At 50.2% G+C, this 25,087-nt stretch overlaps 2 protein-coding genes across 7 annotated transcripts in view; both read left to right on the forward strand.

Moving 5' to 3' along the window:
* Positions 1-11,334, forward strand: part of TACC2 (transforming acidic coiled-coil containing protein 2) — a 206,639-nt gene extending 195,305 nt beyond the window's left edge. For all 6 annotated transcript variants that reach the window (XM_049696478.1, XM_049696479.1, XM_049696481.1 and 3 more), the window contains 5 exons: positions 714-757; positions 6,724-6,884; positions 7,107-7,213; positions 7,605-7,725; positions 10,784-11,334. In XM_049696478.1, the coding sequence (XP_049552435.1) occupies positions 714-757; positions 6,724-6,884; positions 7,107-7,213; positions 7,605-7,725; positions 10,784-10,849 (499 nt within the window). In that variant the 3' untranslated portion in view covers positions 10,850-11,334. The remainder of the gene's footprint in view (positions 1-713; positions 758-6,723; positions 6,885-7,106; positions 7,214-7,604; positions 7,726-10,783) is intronic.
* Positions 11,335-22,463: 11,129 nt separating this feature from the next.
* BTBD16 (BTB domain containing 16) overlaps positions 22,464-25,087 on the forward strand; it is a 54,046-nt gene continuing 51,422 nt past the window's right edge. The window contains 3 exon segments of the mRNA XM_033420847.2: positions 22,464-22,493; positions 22,495-22,542; positions 24,397-24,533. Coding sequence (XP_033276738.1) covers positions 22,464-22,493; positions 22,495-22,542; positions 24,397-24,533 — 215 coding nt within the window.

The following is a 25,087-nucleotide window of genomic DNA, read 5'->3' on the forward strand; positions in this document are numbered from 1 at the left end:
TTTGTGCAGCTTCTCTTCATTGAGCCTACCCAAGAAGGTCTACTGTTTCGTTTCCTGCCACTCCCCCACTCAACAACACAGGTGACTAAGAAGTGGTCCCTGGACCTTGAGGAGCTTCCACTCAAGTACTATGATGTATGTTTTGGAAGAAGAGTCAGATAAAATGTTATGGGGTTCTAAGGAGAAATCAGGGAAGGCTTCCTGGAGGAGGTAGCATTTGAATTGGCCCTTGAGAAACAGACTATGACAGGTGGAAAGAGAGAGGGGAAGTGAACAACATGGGCAAGGCCGTAGAGGTGAGAAAGCTCCGGGCAGACAAGAAATCATTTGTTCTCACTGAACCACTGTGTTCACGAGATGGCATGGAAGGAGGTAAGACTGATGAAGATCAGGCCCAGGTGACAGAAGGCTTCGACTGTCAGGCTGAAGGTTTGGCCTTATTTTTTTTCTCAGTGGGCAGAGGGGAGACACAGAAGGTTTTGTATAAGGGAGTGATTTGATCAGAGTCTTGCGCTAGGAAAATGAACCTATTTGGGTGTACAAGAAGAGGGCTGAGGTTGGAGGGGTCCCTAGTAGTCTGAGCCACCTGTGACCCATAAGACTTGTCCTCTTAGACGGTGGTCAGGCTGTTGATATCCAGCACGTGGGCTCCCGCGTGAAATTAAAAACTATTCTGTGGTCACAGTTCCAACCTATTTTCACTTCTCTTACAGGAAGATAGTGGCCGAGTATGAGAAGACCATCGCCCAGATGATAGGTGGGTATCCTCACTGGTGGGGGGCTCAGGCCTGCCCTGAGATTTCTGAACTATGGGGAGGGCTTTGAAAGTAGAGACTCAGAGTGTGTTCCTCTCAGGCTCCTCTTAGAGCATGAAGCCCTTTAGGGAGGGACCAGAGCATCCCAGAAGGTGGCTCTGCCCCAGATCAGTGAGTCTGGGGACCTCCTGGAAACACCTGTCAGCGTGTGTGTCCCTTAGCATGAATTATTCATGCCTGTGGGAAGCCGTGGCTGTCACTTCAATGGCCACCATTTGAGCCAGCCAGGATGGCCCACCTCATGGGGAAAGAGATTTGGGTTGGTTACTAGGATATTTGGGTGATTTTTTTGCTCATGGGAGAGAATCAGATCTCTATAATGAAATCTCTAAACCCTAATTTAGTTTAGACACAAGTGAAAAAATACCTGACTCGGCCTTTACACAGAGGTCTAGAACAAGGACAGTAGAACACGTGGCAGTCCAGCTGCCTGTCCCTATTGACTGGTCACAACACTATTTCTCACTGAGGTTGGACACTGCCTCAGAATCCATCTTAACACAGCATCCCTGGCAGCCAGTACTGACAGATTACTTTGGCCTACAATAAAAAAAAGGCCTCATGTTACAAGTTATACACACCTGGCTCTTTTTTTTTTTTTTTTTTTTTCTTTCTGCGGTACGCGGGCCTCTCACTGTCGTGGCCTCTGCTGTTGCGGAGCACAGGCTCCAGACGCGCAGGCTCAGCGGCCATGGCTCACGGGCCCAGTCTCTCCACGGCATGTGGGATCTTCCCGGACCGGGGCATGAACCCGTGTCCCCTGCATCGGCAGGCAGACTCTCAACCACTGCGCCACCAGGGAAGCCCTCTTTTTTTTTTTTTTTTAAAGAAAAAGTGAGAAAAGGCCTTTTGCAGAAGTTCCAAGCCCAGGTCTTTTCACTGATGATCATCATTGAAAAATGCTGTTATAACTCTGGGTGCGAGGTGTGGGATCTTTGTTTATTTATTTATTTGCTTAGGTCCGTGATAGCAGTTTTTTAAAAAACCTTTTACTCCAAAGGACATAAGCTTACTGCAAACCACAGCTTGATGCTGTTTTAGCAGGTGACCCCTCGTCATGTCAAACGTTTGGATATGTCACACCACACCTCTAGCTTTTGCCCCAAGGTAAATATGACCACAGCCTTGGGAACAGTGAAGAAGCTTCCATTCAAAAAAACTTTAATTTTGGTTTATTATAATAAAGACCATTTCTACCAGAGCTCAAGGGGAAGCCCACTGGGGTTTTTTGAAGGATCAGCCTCATGGTGTGTGCTTTCTATCAAATGAAACCTTTGTTAAATTGGTATAACATATGGATACATATGGATGAGATAAAAAAAAAAAAAACCTTGGAACTGAAACTGCTGCTGAAAATGGTCAGAAGGAAGGATTTATATCTTCCAATACACATTGTTTGGCAACCTTTCCGCATCCTGGAGTCTTGGGACGTGAAAATGTCACTCAAACCTACATGGCTCATCTGGAAACATCCTTCTGCATCTCAGTCATCCATTTTTATTTTTTACTTTTGACGATGACGTTTAGGCCAGTGTTGAAGAGCCTTTGTCCTGACGGCAGGCCGCCCAGAGCAACCAGATGTTCTGGCTCGGCTGGCGGTTTGATAGAAGCAGACATTCCCTCTTGAAAACTGACAGAGCCAGAGTCTCTAGTTGACATAGTGGCCTGTCCTTGTGGTGACAGAAAGAGTATTGGACTTTGATGCTTTCCACGCTGCAGGTGACAGTCGTTAGAACAGCGTTTTCAATTCAGACAGAGTCTGAGGAGCGTGTGGAACCCTGACTCCAGGGATTAAGGCCACACATGCCACCCCCCTATCCCCACCCCCTCCAGGAGACCTGGCGTGTTTGGCCTGAGAGCCCCTCTCTTCAAGAGCTGTGAAATTTTCCCTCAGCGTTTTCCTGTTTTGGGGGTGTTTAAGCACTCTGCGGGTGGCTCTGCGAGACCCCCTCCCCAGCGTCCCTGGCTGGAAGCAGTGCTGTCACTTGGGGTGGCGCCTCGTGGTGTGTCTGTTCCTCATCGCCCCCTCCCCATCCTCACTTCCTGTCCCGTTCATCACCCACCTTCCCAGAGCTGTTCTCGTCCGAGAGGTGGCATGTCTGTGGGTGTCATCCATCAGTCACTTGCAGGTCGCCGATTAGGGCCACTGTCAGTTTCAGGGTCCTTGTGTCCTTGCCGAGGATGGTGTGGGGCTGCGGCATGGCTGGAGCTCACTGTAGCTCTGGGCGGGACCTGCCTTCTTTTGAGGCCGGAAACACACCCATATGTCTCATCTGGATCCCGTATTTTTCTTCTCATTTCCGCTCACCCACCCACCATTCCTCATGGAAAGGGAAACTCAGGCCCAGAGAGCTTGCAGTTCAGGGCCCAGAGTGAATGTAATAGCATTTTGAAGTTAAAACCAGCTTCTACCCAACTTCCACTAGCCTTGACTCCAGCCTGGCTCCCTGACCTCTGTTTAACCTTCACACATGCTCCATGTTGGTGTGACATCTGTCTTGTCATCACAGTCCGTTCTCACCATATGTTACTAAAGAGAATATGTTTCATTAAGTTCAAATATTGACTATTGAGAATTCAGAACAAAAAGGGATTTCTGTGCTTTCTGCATTCCAGGTTGTTGCGATTGATTTTTTTTTTCCTGCTTTCCTAACAACTGCCCTGATTATCTGTTTTGCTTCCATTTTCCGTTGCTTCTTGCCCTTTGCTTGCAAAACAAACAGGCAAGCCTGGTAAGTAAATGCTTTTTCACCTAATTTGACACCCGCCCACTGCAACCCTTATTTGTTTGTTTGTTTTTCTATTTTTGTTACTTTTGCTTTTGTGTTTTGGCTGCATTCCCCACATGGTTTAATAGTGTTTCCGCCTGAAAAAGCCAGAACATCTCCAGGGCCATTGTTTTATTGTTGTGTCTATAGAACATCTTGGGTCTTGAGCTGATTTCCTGCTTTGAAGCACCTAGCAGCATTTGTAAGTTACAAAAAAAAAAAAAGATGTGTGAAGCATTCTCTCCTCCTCCAGCATTCTCTCCTCCTCCGTCTCTCCCCGGGAACAGGGAAATTCTATTTTTACAAGGGTTATGGGGGGAGGAAAGGAAGCTGAGGCGGCCTAATCTCAGATCCAGGAAATCAGATGGACTCCGTTTGATAAATGGCTCCTTTACCAAGCCAAGTGAAATGTATACATGGCGTAGAACCAGCCCAGAATGTGCATTGTACAGCTTGCCGAGAACTAAGGAAGCAGCTAAAATTCAAAGAATAAAAACAAGCATTTGGTTACTGGTGGAACTTTGTAACGCCCTTTCTTTTAGGAGTCTAGATGTAGCAAACAGATTGCTGGCGGTTCTGTTCTTGCCATATGTTAAAAAGCTCCCCCTTCGTGGGTCACTGGGACTTGACATCATACCAGCTGGGGGGAGGCAATGATGCTGCTGCTAACGGGTCACTGATGCTGGGTCCTTACTATGTGTTGAGGGCTTTATGTTTAATCTTCTCCCAAATGCCATAAGAGAAATACTGGGATCCCCTGTCTCAGGTGTGGAGGACAGAGCTGAAAACCTCTGCCCAAGGTCACACAGCTGGGAAGTCTCAGAGCCAGGTCTGGAATGTGGGCTCTCAGACTCTGGCTCCTGGGTCTTCACCTCTGCCCTGGTAGCGGGATCTCTGAGAGGCAGGGTATGAGGACCTCAGGCATCTTCCGGGCCTGTGGTTCTCCAAACGTGGTCCCGGGACCAGCTGCCTCAGCATCGCTGGGGACCTTGTCACAGATGCAGATCCTCGGCCCCACCCCAGACTGACTGAATCGGACCCTGCTGGGTGGGCACAGCCATCTGTGTGTGAGAAGCCCCTCATTTTGGAAATGAGGCCCTGGGACCTCGAGGGAGGACTTATGAGCAAGCTTATGGTCAGGGCTGGAGCCGAAACCAGAATGTGGTCCCCTGTTCCGTGCTCTTCCCTCCTCCCCCACCCGAGAACATGCCTGACGTCAGGATACAGAAAGATGCCCGTCTATCGGGAATCTAAGGGAAAAGAACCCAAAGCAACATCTCCCCACTTTTTTTTTTTTTTTTTTGCGGTACGCGGGCCTCTCACTGCTGTGGCCTCTCCCGTCGCGGAGCACAGGCTCCGGACGCGCAGGCTCAGTGGCCATGGCTCACGGGCCCAGCCGCTCCGCGGCATGTGGGATCCTCCCGGACGGGGGCACGAACCCGTGTCCCCTGCATCGGCAGGCGGACTCTCAACCGCTGCGCCACCAGGGAAGCGCCCTCTCCCCACTTTTAAGGGAGCTACATCCTTCCAGGTCCATCCCTAAGGGGCTCACGTGGAGATGCAGTTATGAGCACAGCCTTGGGTTTGGATCTGGATCTGCTGCGTCCTCAGTGAACAAGTGACTCGGCTTCTCCTGTCGGAGGGATACTAGAAATCTGCCGCAAGGCTGTGCTCATTCATTCACTGCCCAGCTGCACGGCGCGTATTGAGGTGCTGTGAGTCCGGCACTGTCCTAGTTCTGGGACAGAGCAGTGGACAGAACAGACTCAGGACCCTGCTCCCAGGGAGCGTGCCTTCTACACAGACACACGTGCACACCCACACGTCTGATTTCACGATACGGAGTGGCCACCATTGGGCCCCTCAGAGGAGGCGTTTCCCAAACGGGCTCAGGGACGGTGCCTCTGAACGAGGCGGGAAGCTCCAGGCTGGCGTTCCCAGCAGAGGCGCAGCAGTGCTGAGAGCAGAGCATGTGGGCAGGGGTTTGGATTTTATTCCAGCGCAGAGGGAAGCCCCTGGGGTGGGGTGACCTGGTTTGGACTTCCTGGAAGTGGCTTAGGAGCATTGAATCAAGATAACAGTTGGTCCGGCGCCCAACACGTGCAAGAGCCCGGTACACTGGCCGCTGCTCTTACCATGGCTGTGTCATCATTTACAGCTGCTGTCCATCCTGCGGCCCAGGCACCCCTCCCAGCTGACCTGGGGCCAAGGAAGGACAGGAGCTCGGAGTGGGGCTTCCCCTCACCCCCACCACTCTCTGCTGTCAGCAAAGTTCCAGACGGTTCAGAGCAAGTGGTTCCTTGCCCACCCAGACCAATGATGGATTGGCATACAAAGCATAGAGAGCGCTGTGCGGTCGCGGGGCTTTTCTATAGAGTGGCCAGAGAAAGCCGTTCCCATCAATATGAGGGGTTTTCACGGGGTTCCAGGCATATTCGCTTGCAGTGGCCCACCAAGCAGTCCATTTCACCAGGATCAGCCACTCTGAACTGGGCCAGAATTTAATTCTTTTGTGCATAACTGGGAAACTCACTTTGACAGAAATAGCTCCCTTTTCCTGGGAGTTAAGATACTTGCTGTATCAAAGGAAATGTCCATTTTTGTGTGGAGTAGAATTTCAGGGCCATGATTATGTGGGCTTTGGGTTCATGGGATGTTTTAAGGACGAGGAAACCGTTTTTCTTAAAACGGTTAATAATAACACTTAAGCTTAAGCTTAATAATCACACTTAAGAAGGGAGATTCCCTCCCTCACAGCTCAATCTACGGCACCTTTTAATCTGGACCAACACAAAATTCAGTAGCAACGTTTTCTTTCTTACCTTATGGATCGGTCTGTGTGCTGTGGACAATCAAATAGAATCACCAGGGTCTCCAAGGCTGCATTGATCAGGTTAAAGAATGCTGGTTCATTTCCATCCCATCTAATGTTGCCCAGGCCCAGGTCTGGGATGCTGCGCCCGTGGGTTTTGTTCCTTTAGAGCTGGATGGGCTCGGGGGAGTGGGTCTGTCTCAACCAAAAGCCAAGGTCTGAGATGGCTTGCTAGTCAGGCTGAGTTGCATCTGAGGCGTCAGCCAGCCCCAGAGACCAGGTCCAGAGCCCATGGGCCCCATCATTTTGTTCCCGTGTCTCCTGCCAGAGGATGAACAGAGGGAGAAGTCAGTTTCCCACCAGACGGTCCAGCAGCTGGTCCTGGAGAAGGAGCAAGCCCTAGCCGACCTGAACTCGGTGGAGAAATCTCTGGCCGATCTCTTCAGGAGATACGAGAAGATGAAGGAGGTCCTGGAGGGCTTCCGCAAGGTGTGTTGATGTTCGCGGGCAGAGCGGGAGGGACGCGTGTGGCGGAGGAGGTGGGGCGGGCTGGGAGGATTGTGGGCCGCTCGGGAAGGCCGTCCCTGCAGGGCGGCCGGGGCGCTCGGACTTGGCTGTCCGGGGTTACACCCGCGTCCCAGGGCGCTTGGGGTTCCCAACCCTCCTCGGCATTTCTTCTGTGGCCTCGACCCCTGTCCTCTGTCGAGTCAGAATGAAGAGGTGCTGAAGAAATGTGCGCAGGAGTACCTGTCCCGAGTAAAGAAGGAAGAGCAGAGGTACCAGGCGCTGAAGGTCCACGCGGAGGAGAAGCTGGACAGGTAATGCCCCCACCCCGGGTCTGCTACCAAGGGCCCCTCAGCAGCCCCGACCGAGGCAGGCTGGGAGCTCCCGGCACCCCTGCCGTCAGCTTGGGCAGGGTGGTTATTGCAGCTGTGTTTTCAATACAGTTCAGGATGAGAGTGCACTCTCCATTCGCATCCATCTTGATAAATAAGGGATGCGTGTTGTAATTTCCGGGGTACCCACTGGAAGTACCTCGGCATCACGAGCATGGGGGTTCTCATGGGCTCCTGTGCTCCAGCCCCCATTAGAAAGAGCTGGAGCCAGGTGATGGGGTTCCCCTTACCCAGATTTGGGAGGAGGAAAGCGGGAGGCATCTACGAGGAAGGGTGGTCATTTCTGAACCCCATCCCCGCGCCGTTCCTGCAGGGCCAACGCTGAGATCGCCCAGGTGCGGGGCAAGGCCCAGCAGGAACAGGCTGCGTACCAGGCAAGCCTGCGAAAGGAGCAGCTTCGAGTGGACGCTCTGGAAAGAACGCTGGAGCAGAAGGTAACAGGCCCAGGCGGGCCGGGCTGGCCAGACACTGAGACACACAGAGGCTAGGCTTCCCTGTGCCCGTGGCAGCTCCAGGACAGCCCGCATGTCAGGCACTCCCGGGACAGGTTCATGCTTCATGAGCATGGCTTCGCTCTCCGTCTGGAAGATCCAGGTTACCGCAGCCCTGAGGCTGGCCTCTTTTCTGCCTTTCTGGGAATTGCCATTTTTCATTCCTTTTCAGCGTTCATTCGTCAGATATTTGCTCAGCACTTGCAGTGTGCCAGGCATAGTACTTTAATCCCTGCATCCAGCGAGCTTACCAGTAAGTGGATGGTACCCACCAGGCAGCCCCCTGCTGCAGAACATGGGCAGCGTCAGGGTCAGAAGGGCCCCCAGGTGTCCTCTCATTTTCGCGGATGGTGGGATCCTCCTGAGGTCCCTCAGCCTGTCCCCAGATTTCCCGATTTCCAGTCAAGTGCTTGGACCACCTTAAACACCGTCTCCCTGGGTGTCCAGATGAGAAGCCCCTTCCACCCAGGGGTGCTGTGAATCTGATTCTGAGTGAGTGTGCGCCAGGCAGGCTTCCTCCCTGGGTGTGTTTGCAGACATGCACCCCCATTCTGGTTGATTTACTAAGCCTTAGGATTCCCCAGGATGGGGTCATCTGAGGGCCCAGTGGCCGGGGGCAGCAGCACTTCACATGCATTGGGGTCCTGATGGGCGTTGGTGAGGACACTTTATAGGCAGGTAGCAGCAGGGGCCCAGAGTGTCTCCCAAATGGCCTCTGCTCCCCTAGAAGCACCCATCCAGGTTCCAGCACGGCTGGCTGGGGTCCCCAGGGGTTCTGGGCCAAGCAGTGCTAACCTCTGCAGTGGGCAGGTACCACCTCCCACGTCACCTGCATGGTGTCAGGGAGAGATTCAGGTCCCTGCCCCTCCCTGCCATCCATCCTGACCCTCGGCAGGCCTGACCCTTCACCTCGGTTTCTAGGTTTGTAATGTCGGAGGACTGAACCAGTAGATCTTGAAGGTTTGAGATTGTTCCCTCTTGTTTCCATCAGGGTACGATGGTGTTTAAATTGCATCCTGATGTTAGCTAAATCAGTAGAGCTAAAACCAGGGTCAGGAGAGGTGCTTTTCAAGGCACCCGGCCTGTTCAGATGGTTACGGTCGCAAAGTGGAGGTGATTGATGCTAGGTTTTCTGGCAAGCTAAAAGACAAGGAGAAAGCCAGTTGGATTTGCATTGTTTTGGATAACAGAAAAAATACAAATGTATCTGCAGACATAGTTTTGTCTTAAACTAAGACTCAGGAAGAAGGGGTTAAGCACATGAGTTCTTAGCTAAATGGCTCTAAGTGATATGGAGACGGTGGTCTCTGTTTTCAAGAGATCCAGAAGCATGATTTCCCCCCAGGGCAGCTCTCAGGTGACGGCGTTGGGCAGTTCACCCAGTCGGGACTTGATAAAGCGAGCTGGGACTTTTGCCCAGTGCGCTGAGCTCCTCGATGGGGCAGTTTCCTGGGCGGTGGGCTGATGGTGCCAGGACAGAGCTTGGAGAACCTCCAAGAACTGATAGCTAGTGGGTCTGCTAGTACCTCTCAGCATGCCTAATGCATAAAATAGCCAAGCTGTATAGGAGCCAGGCCGACCTGAATTTGCATTCCAGGTTTGCTACGTCTGACCAACTGTGTGACCTTACACACAATGCTTAACCTCTCTGAGCCTCAGTTTCCTCACTGAAAAGTGGGGGGATAATAATGGCTACCTTTAAGGGACTGCAATGAGCACAGAGTGCAACCACAGGGCCTAGGCTGGGTTTGCATGGTGCCCGGCATGTGGTAAGTGCTCCAATAAGATGAAAAATCACTGTTAGCAGCCCCAGCAGTGGCAGTAGTGGCGATAATAGTAATTTCAGGATTAGTGGCTGGTCCTGCAGCCCATGCAGAGCCCCATCTTCCAACCGGCATTTCAGTGCCTCAGGGAGCCGAAAACTCTAGACGGGCCAGGGCCGAGGCCAAGGGGATGTTCCAGGTGGGGCTCTCTCCTGGCGGGGCTGGTGGCAGGGCTGCAGCCAGGACCGAACCTCTCCCCTGCTAAGGAGGGCTGATTCCTCCCAGGCACCGGCTCAGTGATGAGTGGCACCCGGAGCCCAGCTGGGACACAGGGCACGTGGCTCCGGGCTGGAAGGTGTCTTAGGCCCCAGGGTTTCTGGGGAGGGGCCTCAGTACAGCGTCAGGGCACAGGCTTGTGATTGACTTGCCTTCCATGGGGACCTCGAGGAAAAGCTGGCTGCACAATGTTCTGGGGATACTGGAAAGATCTCGCCCCCTTGGAGAGGACCTTTCAGGATTGGCTGCTGAGCCAGATGAGCATCAGGCCCGACATTTAGTCCATCTGAGAGCAGAGCCACTGCTGTCCAGATGGAGGCATCGCCCCGTTGATCCCCGTCCCTGGAGAATGGACAGTGTTGTCGGATCACTGGTGCGAGATGACATGTAGTTGACTCCTCTTGACGGGGCTTCCGAGGACGGGCAAGGTGTGACTTGAGGAGCCCCTGAAGACGGCTTGCATCTGCCCTCACCTCTCTCCTCGGGCCCTGTATCCACAGCACCTCCTCACCTGGCATCCTCTGAATAATGCTAGGGATCCCATCCAGGTAGAATTGCTTATCCCCTCTGGTGGCATTTCTCAAAAAAAGCCACCATCCTTCTGTGCCCACATCCATGGAGACAAATAAATGGAAGAGAACCAATACTAGTTCAGCCTTTACTATGTGCTGTGCAGGGAACTTTATATTTCTTACCTCATTTAATTCTGAGAGAGACAGATGTTATTAACCACACATTTGAGATAAGGAAAATTGAGGCCCAGAGAGGTTGTGTAACTTGCCCAGGGTCACACAGCTAGAGCTGGGATGTACAGATTGTTTGGCTCCAGGTCATTTCTTTTGCTGCTTTGGATAAATTCAGGGGGACCAGGTGGCCCAAAGGACCCCTTCCTCTTAAAAAGCCCAGTGACCATTCTGATTGACTTGATTTCAAACAACCTCTTTTTTTGTCTTCATTTGCAGAATAAAGAGATAGAAGAACTCACCAAGATTTGTGATGAACTGATTGCCAAAATGGGGAAAAGCTAACTTTGAACCAAATGTTTGGACTTTGACCATTGCGTGCAATATGACCGTCGGCACACTGCTGTCCCTCTGGTTATGTGGACAGGTTCTGTTTTCACTTTTTCGTATGCACTACTGTATTTCCTTTCTAAATAAAGTTGATTTGATTATATGCAGTACTAAGGAGACTATCAGAATTTCTTGCTATTGGTTTGCATTTTCCTAGTATAATTCATAGCAAGTTGACCTCAGAGTTCCTGTATCAGGGAGATTGTCTGATTCTCTAATAAAAGACAAATCGCTGACCTTGGCCTTGCCCTTTGTACATGAGTTTCCAGGGTGAGCGGCTTTTGGATTTAATATGATCATGTACAGCTTGCAAAGGGACTCTTGCCTTAAGGAGTGTAAACTTGATCTGCATTTGCTGATTTGTTTAAAAAAAAAAAGAAAATGCATGTTTCAAATAAAATTCTCTATTGTAAATAAATTTTTTTCTTTGGATCTTGGCAGTAAGTGTGGCTGTGATTTATTTTCTGGAAAAGGTTGGGTCTTTTCTCACCTTTGTTAAATCATATCAGATTTGGCCTTTCACTCTTCTCTGTCTGGGCTCATTTTTTTGTCCACAGATTTAAATAACATTTCCTTTGTTTATCGTGGCTGTGTTTGTAAGATGAAGCAATTGAGAAATATCGACTTGCTACTTAAATAATTGAGTGTGTTAAATTAACTTAAATTTTGTTTTTACAAATTCTCTTGGACTTGAGGGGGGCAAAATCTACTTCCCTTTATTGGCTCAAAGAGGTAGCAGGCTGTCACTCTTCCTGTTCATTCCTTTAGTCTGTGCAGATCAACCCTGAAATGTCCATTCCTCTCCAAAGGAATAGGAAATGGTGGCTATTCGGGTAATTAAGCCACTTTGGAGGTTAGGGATATGTCTGCCTTAGATTCCCTAACTGCTCCTAACTTTCCCAGGGACCCCAGCTTGAAGGGTGGGTGTATAAGGGCAGTGAAGGGGTAGGGGAGGTGTCCCAGTTTCCCAGGATGGCCGTAACAAATCACCACAAACTTCGCAGCTTAAACAACAGAAATTTACCCCCTCGTAGTTCTGGAGGCCAGAAGTCCAAAGTCAAAGCGTAGGTGGGGTTTGTTCCCTCTGGAGGCTCTGAGAGTCTGTTCCGTGCCTCCCCCGGCACCTGGCCGTGGCCGGCAATCCTTGATGTTCCCTGGCTTGTAGCTGCATCATGACAATCTCTGTCTCCGTCTTCACGTGGGCTTCTCTTCTGTCTCACATCTGCCTCTCCGTTCTCTTATAAGGACACCGCTCTTTGGCTTTAGGGCTCATGCTGTATCCAGGATGAGCTCATCTCAAGATTCTCAATTACAACTGCAAATACCCTATTTCCAAATAAGGTCACATTCACAGGTAGTGGGATGTGGATGTATCTTTTGGGGAGGACACCTGTGGTGTGGGGTATTGGCTTGGAAAGCAGCCCCAAGCGCCTGATGGCCCTGGGCTGGAATGCCCCTCTCCTGCCCAGCCACAGTGGCTAAGGGATGCTCCCCTCCCACAGGCCCACCCCACCCCTGGCAGGGCAGGCCCTATGCAGCCTCAGCTGGGTGGCAACGGGGTGGGGTGGGAGAGTCTCTTCTATAACGTACAAGGTAGGTGAAGCTCAGCTGTACCACGCAGGAGAGAGAGACACAGCCTGCCTTTCTGGGAGAAAATACCTGCCTCGCGTCCCGCTGTCACCCTCACTGGACACTGGGCAGGGACCCTAACCAGGGCAGGGCTGTGCCTCCTGCCACTGCCCAGCAACCTCTGCTTGGTCCAGCCTCTGGGTACACCTCCCAGGGCTCAGCCGCGGCCCCCTGCCCCCCATGCTTGCTCATCCAGACCAAACCCCCCTTCCACCCCGCCCCCAGATTCTGACCTCAGTTACCTTCTCATTCCTATCGCTTGAAAGCTTTAACAGTTTTTATTAAGTAAAACATTTCCATCGCTAAAAATCTAGAAGTGCAGGTAAGGAAAAAACCCTCATAATCCCCAAACCAAGAGATGCTATTAATGTTTTTTAAAATTTATTTATTTATTTTTGGCTGCATTGGGTCTTTGTTGCTGCGCGCGGCCTTTCTCTAGTTGCGGTGAGCGGGGGCTACTCTTCGTTGCGGTGCGCGGGCCTCCTGTGGCGGTGGCTTCTCCTGTTGTGGAGCACGGGCTCTAGGCGCACGGGCTTCAGTAGTTGTGGCACGCCGGCTCAGTAGTTGAAGCTCGCGGGCTCTAGAGCGCAGGCCCAGTAGTTGTGGCGCACGGGCTTAGTTGCTCTGCGGCATGTGGCATCTTCCCAGACCAGGGCTTGAACCCGTGTCCCCTGCATTGGCAGGTGGATTCTTAACCACTGCACCACCAGGGAAGCCCTATTAATGTCTTTATGCTTATATTTCTATGCCTTTTTCCCTCAGTGTATGAAAGACTTATTTTTATGAAAGTGGATTATTTGGAGTTACGTGGTGTCACACCGACACAGCCATCTGCAGGGCCCCTGCATAACGTTTTGTAAACCTGTTTTTCACCTAATACTATAGTGTGGCTATCACGCTATGGTAACTCTTATATAAATAAATATCGCTGTTTGTCATCATTTTGAATGGCTCCATGTCTTCCATGGAACCAAAATGTATTTGACCAACTGCCCACTGATGGACATTTATATCGTGTCCAGCGTCTTGCTATCATTACGCACGCAGCTGCAGTGACTTTCTTTATGCACATATGTTTATGAATGTGAGTCTTTCCTTAGGTTAAATTCCTAAAGTGGATAACCTGGGTGAATGCTGTCACTGTCTTCCAGCCAAAGGCCGCCATGAACACAACAGTGGTTGAACAAGTCGGGTTTATTGCTAGTTGCAGTGAGGAAGGATGCCCGCCAGGGGGAGCTGTGGGGCATCTCAGTAAGCGGGTCTTAGGAGGCCTGTAGATACACAAGCATAGGATTTGGACTTGGGTGAGGTGAGTCTGGGGAAGGCTTACGGAAGCAGGGCTTTGCTCCGTATTGGAGGTGACAGGCCCAGAGGGAGGGATGCCTGGCTCCCTGAGCACCTCCTTTCACGTAATCCTTGCTCAGCAAAGCCTCTGTGCTTTCCAGGACATTCCACGTGAAAAATTGAGCGGGACAGGCAATGTTCCGATGGGGGCGGGGTGGAGATGTGCGCATGCGCAGGCCATGTGGGCAGGAGGAAGGATGTTTACACGTGAGCACCCGCGGGGTCTCCATTGGGGTCAGTGCTCTCTAGCTTTTTTTTTTTTTTGTGGTACGCGGGCCTCTCACTGTTGTGGCCTCTCCCGTTGCGGAGCACAGGCTCCGGACGCGCAGGCTCAGCGGCCATGGCTCACGGGCCCAGCCGCTCCGCGGCATGTGAGATCTTCCCGGATCGAGGCACGGACCCGCGTTCCCTGCATCGGCAGGCGGACTCTCAACCACTGCGCCACCAGGTAAGCCCCTCTCTGGCTCATTTTATCCTTGAAATATTCTGGTGAATGGGAACTTTTTTTTTTTTTTTTTTTGCCGTACGTGGGCCTCTCACTGTTGTGGCCTCTCCCGTTTCGGAGCACAGGCCCCGGACGCGCAGGCTCAGCGGCCATGGCTCACAGGCCCAGCCGCTCCGCGGCCTGTGGGATCTTCCCGGACCGGGGCACGAACCCGCGTCCCCTGCATCGGCAGGCGGACTCTCAACCAGTGCGCCACCAGGGAAGCCCGGGAACTATTTTCTATTTCCATTTTACAAGAGGGAAACAGAGGCTCAGAGAGGTTAACCCCAGGGACTTGGCTGAATCACTCAGCCAGGAGATTGGATCCTGGTTTCTTCAGTGACTGCAAGATCCTTTGCTTTCCCCAGGCTAACAGATTCCTTCTCAAGGAGGTCGGAGCAGAAAGTGGTGGGGAGAGAAGGCACAGGGGAGGGAATGCGCTCTGCTGCCTGCCGTGGTCCTCAGGTCCATTCTTTAATTCATCTGATTGGTGTCTCTGCCTTGAGTCTGGGCTGGCTTCACTATTGTTTTTACGGAGTATGAAAACCCTGCTCTTTGTTCAATGGATGGGAAGGGTGATGGGGCTGCCCCAGGTGTGCTCTGTTAGGCTGTCGTGAGCGGCTTTGCTCTTCCTGGCCTTTGTGTGTTTCCCTCAGCAGTCGGTGGACCCGTGGCACCTCCCCAGGCTGGTGGCAAGGCTTCTGGGTTCCCTGGAACAGCAATGGCAGAATCTGGAGAATTCACACGTTTTTCTTTTGAGCTTTTTAGGAGCTGGGAAAAGCAAGCTGGAGATCAAAAGTGGTAGGACTAGACAAAACCCCGACTCCTCAGCCCCTCCGAGCCCCGGGGGATCTGTTCCCTGCTCCCTTTCTGGCCTCCTGTCCCAGGTTCCCACCCTATCGTGCAGTCAGACTGCGTGGGCATTCTTCACTGCAGCCCAGCGTATGCTGTTCCCTCCACCTGGGACACCCACCCCTGGCCCATCATCGTATCTCTCAGCTAATTCATACCCCCTTGGCGCTCATCCTTGATATCACTTCCTACAGAGAACTCTCCCTGAAGCCCCAGGACTGGGTCGGTGTTTTAAAATGTAGGTTTTATTATAATTTGGGTAGGATAAGGCCAACAGATGAGGAGACAATTGCCACGGAAAACATAGTTTGCTACTCACAGTTCCCAAGGGGAGGGGAGCAGGGCCACATGGGGAAGCACTGTAGGGTTCAGCAGGAGCCAGAGGGAGAAGGGGGAAAATGTGGGCAAGAGCCCTTGTTGTGGTTCCCGAGGGAAGGAACAGGTGAGACAGGGTGAGCAGGCTTAGGATTGGCTAGTTTGAATCGTTTCAGCTGACTCTGGGCATAGGGGCTTTCTGTAGCTGTCTGGTACCTGGGATGGTTAGGGCAGGGGAACAGTGGCCCTGAGTGTCACAGGTGGTTGGGATATGGGCTCTGGATTGGCTAGTTTGCATATGAAGGGCTCACCTGGAGATGAGTCCTTTACTCTCTGTAGGAATTGTCCAGTCCTGGGAGAGACAGTCCCTCTAGGGTCAGCAAGGCCCCAAGATGTCAAAGCATGAGAATAAGAGACAGGCTTCATACAGTCAGTTGCCCTGCCTATGAGTTCCTGCAACTCACCGACCCATCACCCTGTACGCCATGAGCCTCACAGGGGCAGAGTTTAAACTGCCAAAAGTGAGATGCTTGGGCACAAAAGATGATTTTTAAGAGCAGCTCATAAATGACTTTTAAAAAATAGTTATGTAGTTAATTTTAATGTATATTAGAAATCAACCGGTATACCAAATATGTTATTTCATCCATAAAATAAATTTCCTTTAAAAACATTGTAACAAAAAATTGTAAGTAAAATAGTAAGCCCGTCCTTAAAGAAAGCTTTTGCCTAAACAATGCTGCAGGCCGTGTGAGGTCACAGAATTGCAGGGGTGGTCTCATCTGTCGGCTCGCCGCCACTGCACCCCAACACCCAGCACAAACTTGACCATCAGACTTTGTTGAAATGAGCAAGTGAAGTAATCCCTGGGGCAGCACGTTGTCATCAGCCCTCGCAGTCCCGGCTGCACCAACCAGAGGTCTTGGAAGAATAGGGTCAGCGGTGGACGGAGCTGAGTTGTTTTGCCTGAACTTCAGCGGTGGGTGGAGCTGAGTTGTTCTGTCAGAACTTCATTTTGCAGATGAGAACACTGAAGTCCTGAGCCAGAGTAAGACTCTCTCAGGGTCCCAAAGCAAGTCAGTGGCCAGGGTCTGACCGATGCAGCTCTCATTTCTTATCGCTGAGACCACCCCCTTGCCATATAGGACTCAACTCAAGGGCACGCCCGGTCCCTTGCTTCTCCTTGGTGAAGCCCCTGCCTGTCTTCCAGCTCGTGCACTGCCTCCCCCGGAGGCTTGGCCTGGAGCCAGGTTGCACAGACAGCCCCCCATACCTTGGGAGCCAGCTGATCCCGATACCCATGGTGTCTCCCACTGCACACACACCGTGTCAGGGCCCTGGTTCTTTTAGAACCAGAGACTTTGGAGCAGGGGTCCCCAACCTCCGGGATCTAATGCATGATGATCTGAGGTGGAGCTGACATAATAATAATAGAAATAAAGTGCACAATAAATGTAATGCGCTTGAATCATCCCGAAACCATGCCTCCCGCCCCATCCGTGGAAAAATCGTCTTCCCTGAAACCGGTCCCTGGTGCCTAAAAGGTTGGGGACTGCTGCTTTAGAGCCAACGCTCGGCTCTAAGACCTAGATGCTCCAAACCGCCAGGCCCCAGGGGCTCTGAGTCTACACTTTCCACCAAGGGAGGATAAGGTCATGTCCGGGGTCACACAACTAATCAGTGCTAGAACCAGGGTCAAAATCAGGTGTTCTTTCCCCTGTACTCCACTGCCTCTCCATATGGGGTACCAGATGGAGTGGCTGAAATGGGCAGTCTGGGAAGGTAGTGAGTTCCTCATCCCTGGAGTGTTCAAGAAGAAGATGGGCATCGCGCTGGAATCCTCCTGTAACCGTGTCACGGGAGATTTTGGTACAAGATGGTTCTAGCTGAGGGCTGTGCTCAGTGAGGTTTGATGTCTCGGCCACTGAAGGATCTTGGGACTTCTGACTTGTCTGGGCCCGTGGGGCTGGATCACTGCACATCCCGGAACACTGGAGGCCACCAGGAAAGGACTTTAGGGAAGCATGATGGGAGCCATTTCTATTTATTTGTATTTGCTGTCTTTGACTTTGGCCAATAGCTCAGCTCCCAAGATTTGTGGGGAGATATGTGGATAGAGGGCTTTGGGGTAGGCTGAAGGCCCGGGATCCCTGAGCTCAGACTCTGTAGGAAGTGATGGATCCAGCCAAGGCCAGGGGTTCTGCTTACGGACAGAAAGGAGGGTACCACCCTGGGATGCTTCCCTAGAGTGGACACTAGGGGGCGCCCAAGGGCCTGCCTTCTGTGCCCCAGAAAGTGGTACCTGAGGGCATCCTGGGATGTGGCCCATAATGGAGCGAGTGGAATTGCCAGATGGTCCAGGACAACGTGTTTCAAACTTTTTAATTGAAATCTTATGTGGGGTCCTACATTCCAGAGACAGGGGCTGGGAAAATTTGGAGTGGATGGAAGGGAGCCACAAAGAGGGAGTGAATCTGCCCATTTGTACACAGACTTCTGCTGAGATGGGACCATGACCCACACAGAAGCAGATACACGCACATGCGCGCGCACACACACACACACACACACAGTGCTCATCCATGTGCAAAGACAGAGTGGTGGGTAGGGACTGATAGATCCAGTTATCCAAGTTGAGACATTTGTTGAGCAGGTCCCAGGGGCTGCGTTTGCTATTGGGCTCTGGGGGCACACAGGGATGGGTAAGCCGCCATTGGACACGTCACAGTAGCCAACTACCCTGCAAAGCAGAATGTGGGTGTCAGGAGGGTAGAATCACAGGTCCGAGAGTGAGGAGGGAGGTACATTTGGGGGTGCCTCCTTTTTATCAAGGGTTTTACAGATTCGACAACACAATTACCCGTAGGCAGAGTAGCTACTTTCCTGTTTTGCTTTATAATTTACTTGACTCAGGAGAGGCTGCGCCTGAAGGCCCTCAGGTCTTAACAAGCTGCACCGACCCCAGGCTCCTTTTACAGTAGCTGGCGTTTCTGTGAGCCCTGGGGTGGGGTCCAGGACTTCAGTGGATGAGGTCCCACCTCCCTACCTCACAGGCTTCGCAGACCAAGGCACTGAGGACACTGCAAGATCCCACCTTAGCCCGTGTTATGAAGGGTCTCGGCCTTGTCCCCAACTTGTAGACAGTTATCAGTTCCCGGAGAGAGCAGATTAAAAATCATCTACCAACAAAATAAGTCATCAGGCATAGCTTTCAATAATAAAAAATGCTCCAATTTTTATTTAAACAATTTTGTCTAAACATTTCTGGGTACTAGATCTAGAAAAGGAGCTCCCCAGAATGCCAAAGCTGGGAGGGATCTGAGAACCTTCTAGTCCAATCTTATTTTACAGATGAGGACTGAGGATTTAGGGGTTGGTTCCCACTGAGGCCCTTTTAGAGACTCTAGTTACCCCAGGCGCTGTAAGGAAGCATGGCGCTACATGGAAACAGGAATGACACTGTTTCCCTAAGGAGGGAAGTGGAGGAGGACATGCGTGGCACCGCAGTTGGTCTCTGTAAGACTCTATCCCTCCCGCAGCCCCCAGCCTGTGCTGAGACTGAGCCTGGAACAGGGAGTGCTCGGAACCTTCCCTGATGTTGCCATGGTGCCCACAAAGACCCGAGGAAACCAAAGGTGAGCTCCCCTGCCGTAGCACCTTGCCCACAGGAAGAAAAAGGTGAGCCCCACGTGTCATGAGCGCTCTGAGGATTCAGGCTCAGAAGGCGAATGGCTCTCAGCTCTCCTGTAATTCAGAGACTGATGTAATGAGAGTGCCTTCGTTCCACTAGCTCCCCCTGTAAGCACACCTGCGGTGGGCAAGGGGGCTTCAAAGTAGTAAGTATGGCTGGTACTTTCATCCACGTTAGAGACACAGAGGGCATCCATAGGGCACTGCTTGGACTTGATTCCATATGGTCAGTTGGCAGAGAGGGGCTTCGGGAGTTCTGGGCTGGGAGGCAGGAGGGGTCTGGGAGCTGAGGTACCATCTTAAGTAACTCATGCCAATCAGAGTGACCCAGGAACCAACCCTCAAAACCCTTTAAAGGACATTTTGCCTGGTGTGATGAAAAAAGGAAAAATAACATGTCCAGGCCATTGAGATAGCCCTGGATTTCAAGATCAGCTAAAAAGGCTCTGGGATACCAAGCCGGAGCTTGGGTACCTCAGTGCAAACCCCAGCCTCCCCCTCTTAAGCCGATGCTGAGTTCTGCTTAGGTATGGGGAAACTTCTGTCTGGCTGTGGTTCATTCTGTGCTGACCAGGCTTGCTTTAGAATGTAACTCTAACCTCAAAGTGGCTCCACTGAGGGTTCAGGAGTTTATAGTAAGGACTGTGGAAGCTGGTGAAAGATTTGACATTGCGGAGTTGAGGGTCTTTCTGACGCCTGCGTGGAAAATGGATCAGAGAAGCATATATGTGTTACCTGGGGGTAGGAAAAACCTCCTTATGCAAGATGGAAACCCAGCCATAAAGGAAACACATCAATTTGATATCCAGTTTTTAAGTTAGGGATAGTCAAAGGATAGATATGTACATATACATACAGAGAGATATACGTATAGGCATACATATGTAATTGACATATTTTCCATACCTAATTAAATACTTTGTATAATATTCACAAAGTGAAAAGACAAGTGATACACTGGAGAAAATTTCTGCAATATGTAAGGTAGACAAAAGATTAACGTCTGTAGTATACAGAGAGCTTCGAGAAATGCTAAGGAAACTATATCAATCCAGTGGCAAAATGAGGAAAGCCTGTGATTAGGCACTTCTCAGGAATAAAAAGTTATAAGGCTGATACATATATAAACGAATCTTAATAGTGGCCAGGGAAGTTCAAATTAAAATAACAATCTGAAACTATCACCCACCAGATTGGCAAAAATAAATATTGATAATACCGAGTACTGGAGATGGTGTGGGGGAAAAAGCACTTACAAATTGGATGGGAATGCAAATTACCATAACTTTTGGGAAAGTGAGTTGGCATCATCAATTAAAGATACCTGTCTTCTTTAGCATAATCCCACTTTGAAGGATCTGTTTCTTAGAAGTAAAAGCAATAACACACAAAGATATATATAGATATAGAAAGATAGATGATAGATAGATGGATAGAGATATAGTTAACAGCTATAGATATAAATACCTGTGTTTAAAAACATATATATATGGCTTCCCTGGTGGCTCAGTGGTTAAGGAGCTGCCTACCAATGCAGGGGACACGGGTTCAACCCCTGGTCCGGGAGGATCCCACATGCCGCAGAGCAGCTAAGCCCGCGAGCCACAACTACTGAGCCCACGTGCCTAGGGCCCGTGCTCCACAACAAGAGAAGACAACGCAACGAGAAGCTCGCGCACCGCAATGAAGAGTAGCCCCCGCTCACCGCAACTAGAGAAAGCCCGCGTGCAGCAACGAAGACCCAATGCAGCCAAAAATAAATAAATAAAATTAAAAAAATATATATATACATATACACACATACATATATGTATGTATGTTTATTGCAGCATTGTTTTTGGGAGCAAAAACACAGGAAACAAACTGAATGATCATCAACAGGTGAATAGTCTAATAAATTATGATATATCCACAGTATGAAATATTATGTGGCTCTTGTTAAATTTTTCTTTACTTGTCTTTGTATTAGCTCACTTGTTGCAATGAACCTGTATCACTTTGGCAATGTAAGAAATCTAAGGTAATTAAAAGGAAAAGAAAAGCCTGTCTGCCCAGGTGGAATAGAAGTTCCACGAGGCAGAGATCCTGTCCACTTTGCTCACTGCCGTATCCCAAAAACAACACTTTCCTTGCATATGGCAGCTGCGCAGAATATACTTGTTAAATGGACAAGTGAGCCCCTTCTCAGCACCACGGCTATAGTGCAGGTGAAATGCTATCTGGGGAGTGATGCACAGAGTCAGGTGGGATGCTTGGTCACCAGGTGACCTAGTTCCTGCTGGTTTTGCCTGCTCGGCCACTATCCTTCTCCCCAGGCTTGTTCTGGGGAACCACCCAGTCCCCACTGCAGTCTCGTTGGGAGAGTTAATCAAGCTGTCTGCCCGCCTGAGACCTAAGCCAAGCCAGTTGTGTTCTTTTCCTGAGAATTTCAGTGGAGCAGGACCGCCCAAGACTGACTGGGGCGGGTGGGTGGGGGGGTGAGACGGGGAACTGCTAGAGGCAGCCTAGATGCAGCGTCTGACCCAGGTGGACACTGGTGCTTGCACCGTATCCCTGGAGCTGCTTCCTGGCCGTCCCCCAAAAGAGTCTCCGTTTTCCCTTTGATTCTGAGTTCCCTCTTTCCCTTACCATCCTTTCAACAAATCCCAACCTCCCTTAACCCCCAGATTTTTTTTTTGCCATATCATTAACAGAGTTACTTTCTGTTGCTTGCAACCAAACTACCCTAAAAATGATCAGAGACAGCTGGGAAGTTCTGCCACTCAGCCCCTTTCATGTCCCTCAAAACTAAGGTGAGATGAGTCCACTGTGCTCCAGGACAGCCCTGGTCGACACTAGCTGTCTAGGCCTAATTATTAATATCACCCCTTTTAGCCTCCTGGTCTGAATGACAAATTACATGGTCAGCCTACTCATAGGCCTCCTTTGGTCCCCATCACCTTGGTAAAGGGTGGAGACTCAGAGGATCATGGATTGTCTCCTATTTTGCTTGATCTGAGACACTTTTCCCAGCACAAGAGCAGAGAATCGTCTTTCTACTAATGTGCTTTCAAAAGTTAGATTTTCCACTTAATTTGATAAATAACCGACACTTGAGGCTCACTCATTATTACTTTTGTGGCAAAATATAGATTCTTTGGTCCAATCCCCTCCATAATATTTTGAAAAGACCCTTTGGAAATTTTTTGAAATTTAAAATTTACCTCTTTCATCTTCCAGGTGCTTCTTCCCTTTGTGTAATCTCCATGGTCCTTCATGAAAATGCTGAATCCGGTAAGTAGATCAGTTTCACAAGAGGGCAGGCAATGGTGAGGAACAGAAGCACCTGGTGACAGTTGCATTGCTGGGTTTCCACAAGGGGATGGGTCCAGCACCCCTGAGGACCTCAAGCTTTATTGGCTGACTCAGCTGGGAAGAGTGTGTTGGAGGCCTGCTGTCAGAGCCCATCATTTTTGTGTCACACTTCAGCAGGGCTGTATCTAGGTTCAGATTCTACAGTTTTCAATCACCCACCATATTCCAGGCACTATACTAAAGCATAGTTCCCAAACTTTATTTTATCATTTCAACAGCATCCTTATCCTCATCCACATCCACATCCTCATCCTCATCCTCATCCTCATCCTCATCCTCATCCACATCCACATCCACATCCTCATCCACATCCACATCCACATCCACATCCACATCCACATCCACATCCACATCCACATCCTCATCCACATCCTCATCCACATCCACATCCTCATCCTCATCCTCATCCTCATCCTCATCCTCATCCTCATCCTCATCCTCATCCACATCCACATCCTCATCCTCATCCTCATCCGCATCCGCATCCTCATCCACATCCTCATCCTCATCCTCATCCACATCCACATCCTCATCCACATCCTCATCCACATCCTCATCCTCATCCTCATCCTCATCCTCATCCTCATCCTCATCCTCATCCTCATCCTCATCCTCATCCTCATATTCATCCTCATTATCGTCGTCATTATTCCCATTTTATATATGAGGTCCAAGAGGCTCAAAAGAGTAAATTTTTTGCCCAAGGTCACACAACCAGTCAGTGGCAAAAACAAGATTTGAACTCAGATCCTCCATTCCATGGCCTGTGGTCTCCCCACCACCCTGTTGGTGCCTGGTGTGGCTTAGGATCCGTTTCACCCATTCCTATGGGTCCCTCATGGTGCACTTGTCCTGGGTAGGTTTCCTTGAGCCACCACATCTGAGGTTTACATCCATGCTGGGTTTTGTACCGCTCCCTTAAGGAAATTGCTGAAGCCCAGGACCTTAAGAAAATGTCTAAGGAAAAGTCCCCACCCAGTGGCCCACCTGTTCCAGTCCTGGGTTGATACCAAAAGAACTGAAAACAGGTGTTCAAACAGAAACTCATGCACGAATATTCATAGCAGCACTCTTCACAGCAGCCAAAAGGTTGTAACAACCCCAATAGCTATCAGCTGGTGAATGGATAAACAAAAGGTGGTCTCTCCCCACAATGGAATGTCATTCAGCCCTAAAAAGGAATGAAATTCTGACACAGGCTACAACGTGGATGAACCTTGAAAACATGCAAAGTGTAAGAAGCCAGACTTAAAAGGCCACTATTGTAGGATTCCATTTACATGAAATTTCCAGACAGGCAAATCCGTAGAGACAGAACGCAGATGAGTGGTTTCCAGGAAGTGGGGAAGGGGGAACTTGGGAGTGATGGCTTAATGAGCCGACAGTTTCCTTTTGGAGTAATGCAAAGGTTCTGAACTAGATAGTTGTAATGGTTGTACAACACTGTAAATGTACTAAGTGCTACTAATTGTACCTACAAAATGGATTAAATGGTGAGTTTTATGTTTTGTATATTTTACCGCAATTTAAAAAAAAACAGTCCCTGCGCCAGATCTCCTCAGTTTGATATCTTTCTCCCTGACATTTCACCTCTGGCACCTCCTGTCCCGGGTGCTAAATTCCAAATTACTTTGTGGCTTGAAGTCCTCAGTCTCCTGAATACAATATATTTGTCTGGAGAAGACGGCTCTGGAAAAATATTGGCCATCTTTGAAAATTAACCAGCCTTTTAAAATTTGTCTTGATTTCCTTTCTGCTGTACAATTTGGAAAACCTGGTATTTATGTGTGGTTAAAAAAAGACGTTCTTTCTTTCCAAGCAGCACAAACCCCAGCTGGAACGCCAGATCGTTGGCTCAACCAGCCGGTGGCGTTTCCTCAGAGAGCCTTTTTTGGGGGACCTGCTGGCGCTTTCCCAGATGTGCAAGGCTGTCAACGTAGACTTTGATGAAGTTCTGAAGAACCCAGACAGGTAGGAAGACCAAAGGCCCATGGCAGGGTGAGCCACCCTTCTGGGAAGTGCCCCATGGTTGGGCAACTCTGATTGGGCAGGTGGGCTGTCCTGGGTATTTGCAAGGAAGGCTGCCTTTGGGACCATCCCTTAGGGATGGACAGGATCAGGGTGACAGCTTCCTCTGAGAATGTCTGTGGGTGGTGATTAAAGTCCAGAGAGATTGAGAATTTTTTTTCTAGATTTTCCTTTGTACTGGGAACTTTGGACCCTAACAGGATTCTAAGTTTATCAACTGATTTGTTGACAAACAAAGTGAGATGGCCCAGCTCAGAGTTTGAACCCATCCCACGAATGCATGTCCACCCAGCAAGGGGAGAAGCAAGCTTCCGCTCACCCGCAAAGTGTTCCGAGCCGCTGGCTTAGAGCATCACTTCTTCGGGTTATGAGTTTTTATTTGCCTCTCCTGGGGACACAGAGCTGGATCCCGTTGCAGAAGGAACACTTCACTTCCCTGGCCTTTTGCCCTCTTTTTTTTTTTTTTTTTTTTTGCGGTACGCGGGCCTCTCACTGCT

This window comes from Orcinus orca, chromosome 14 (assembly GCF_937001465.1).
Source record: "Orcinus orca chromosome 14, mOrcOrc1.1, whole genome shotgun sequence".
Taxonomy (NCBI): Eukaryota; Metazoa; Chordata; class Mammalia; order Artiodactyla; family Delphinidae; genus Orcinus; species Orcinus orca.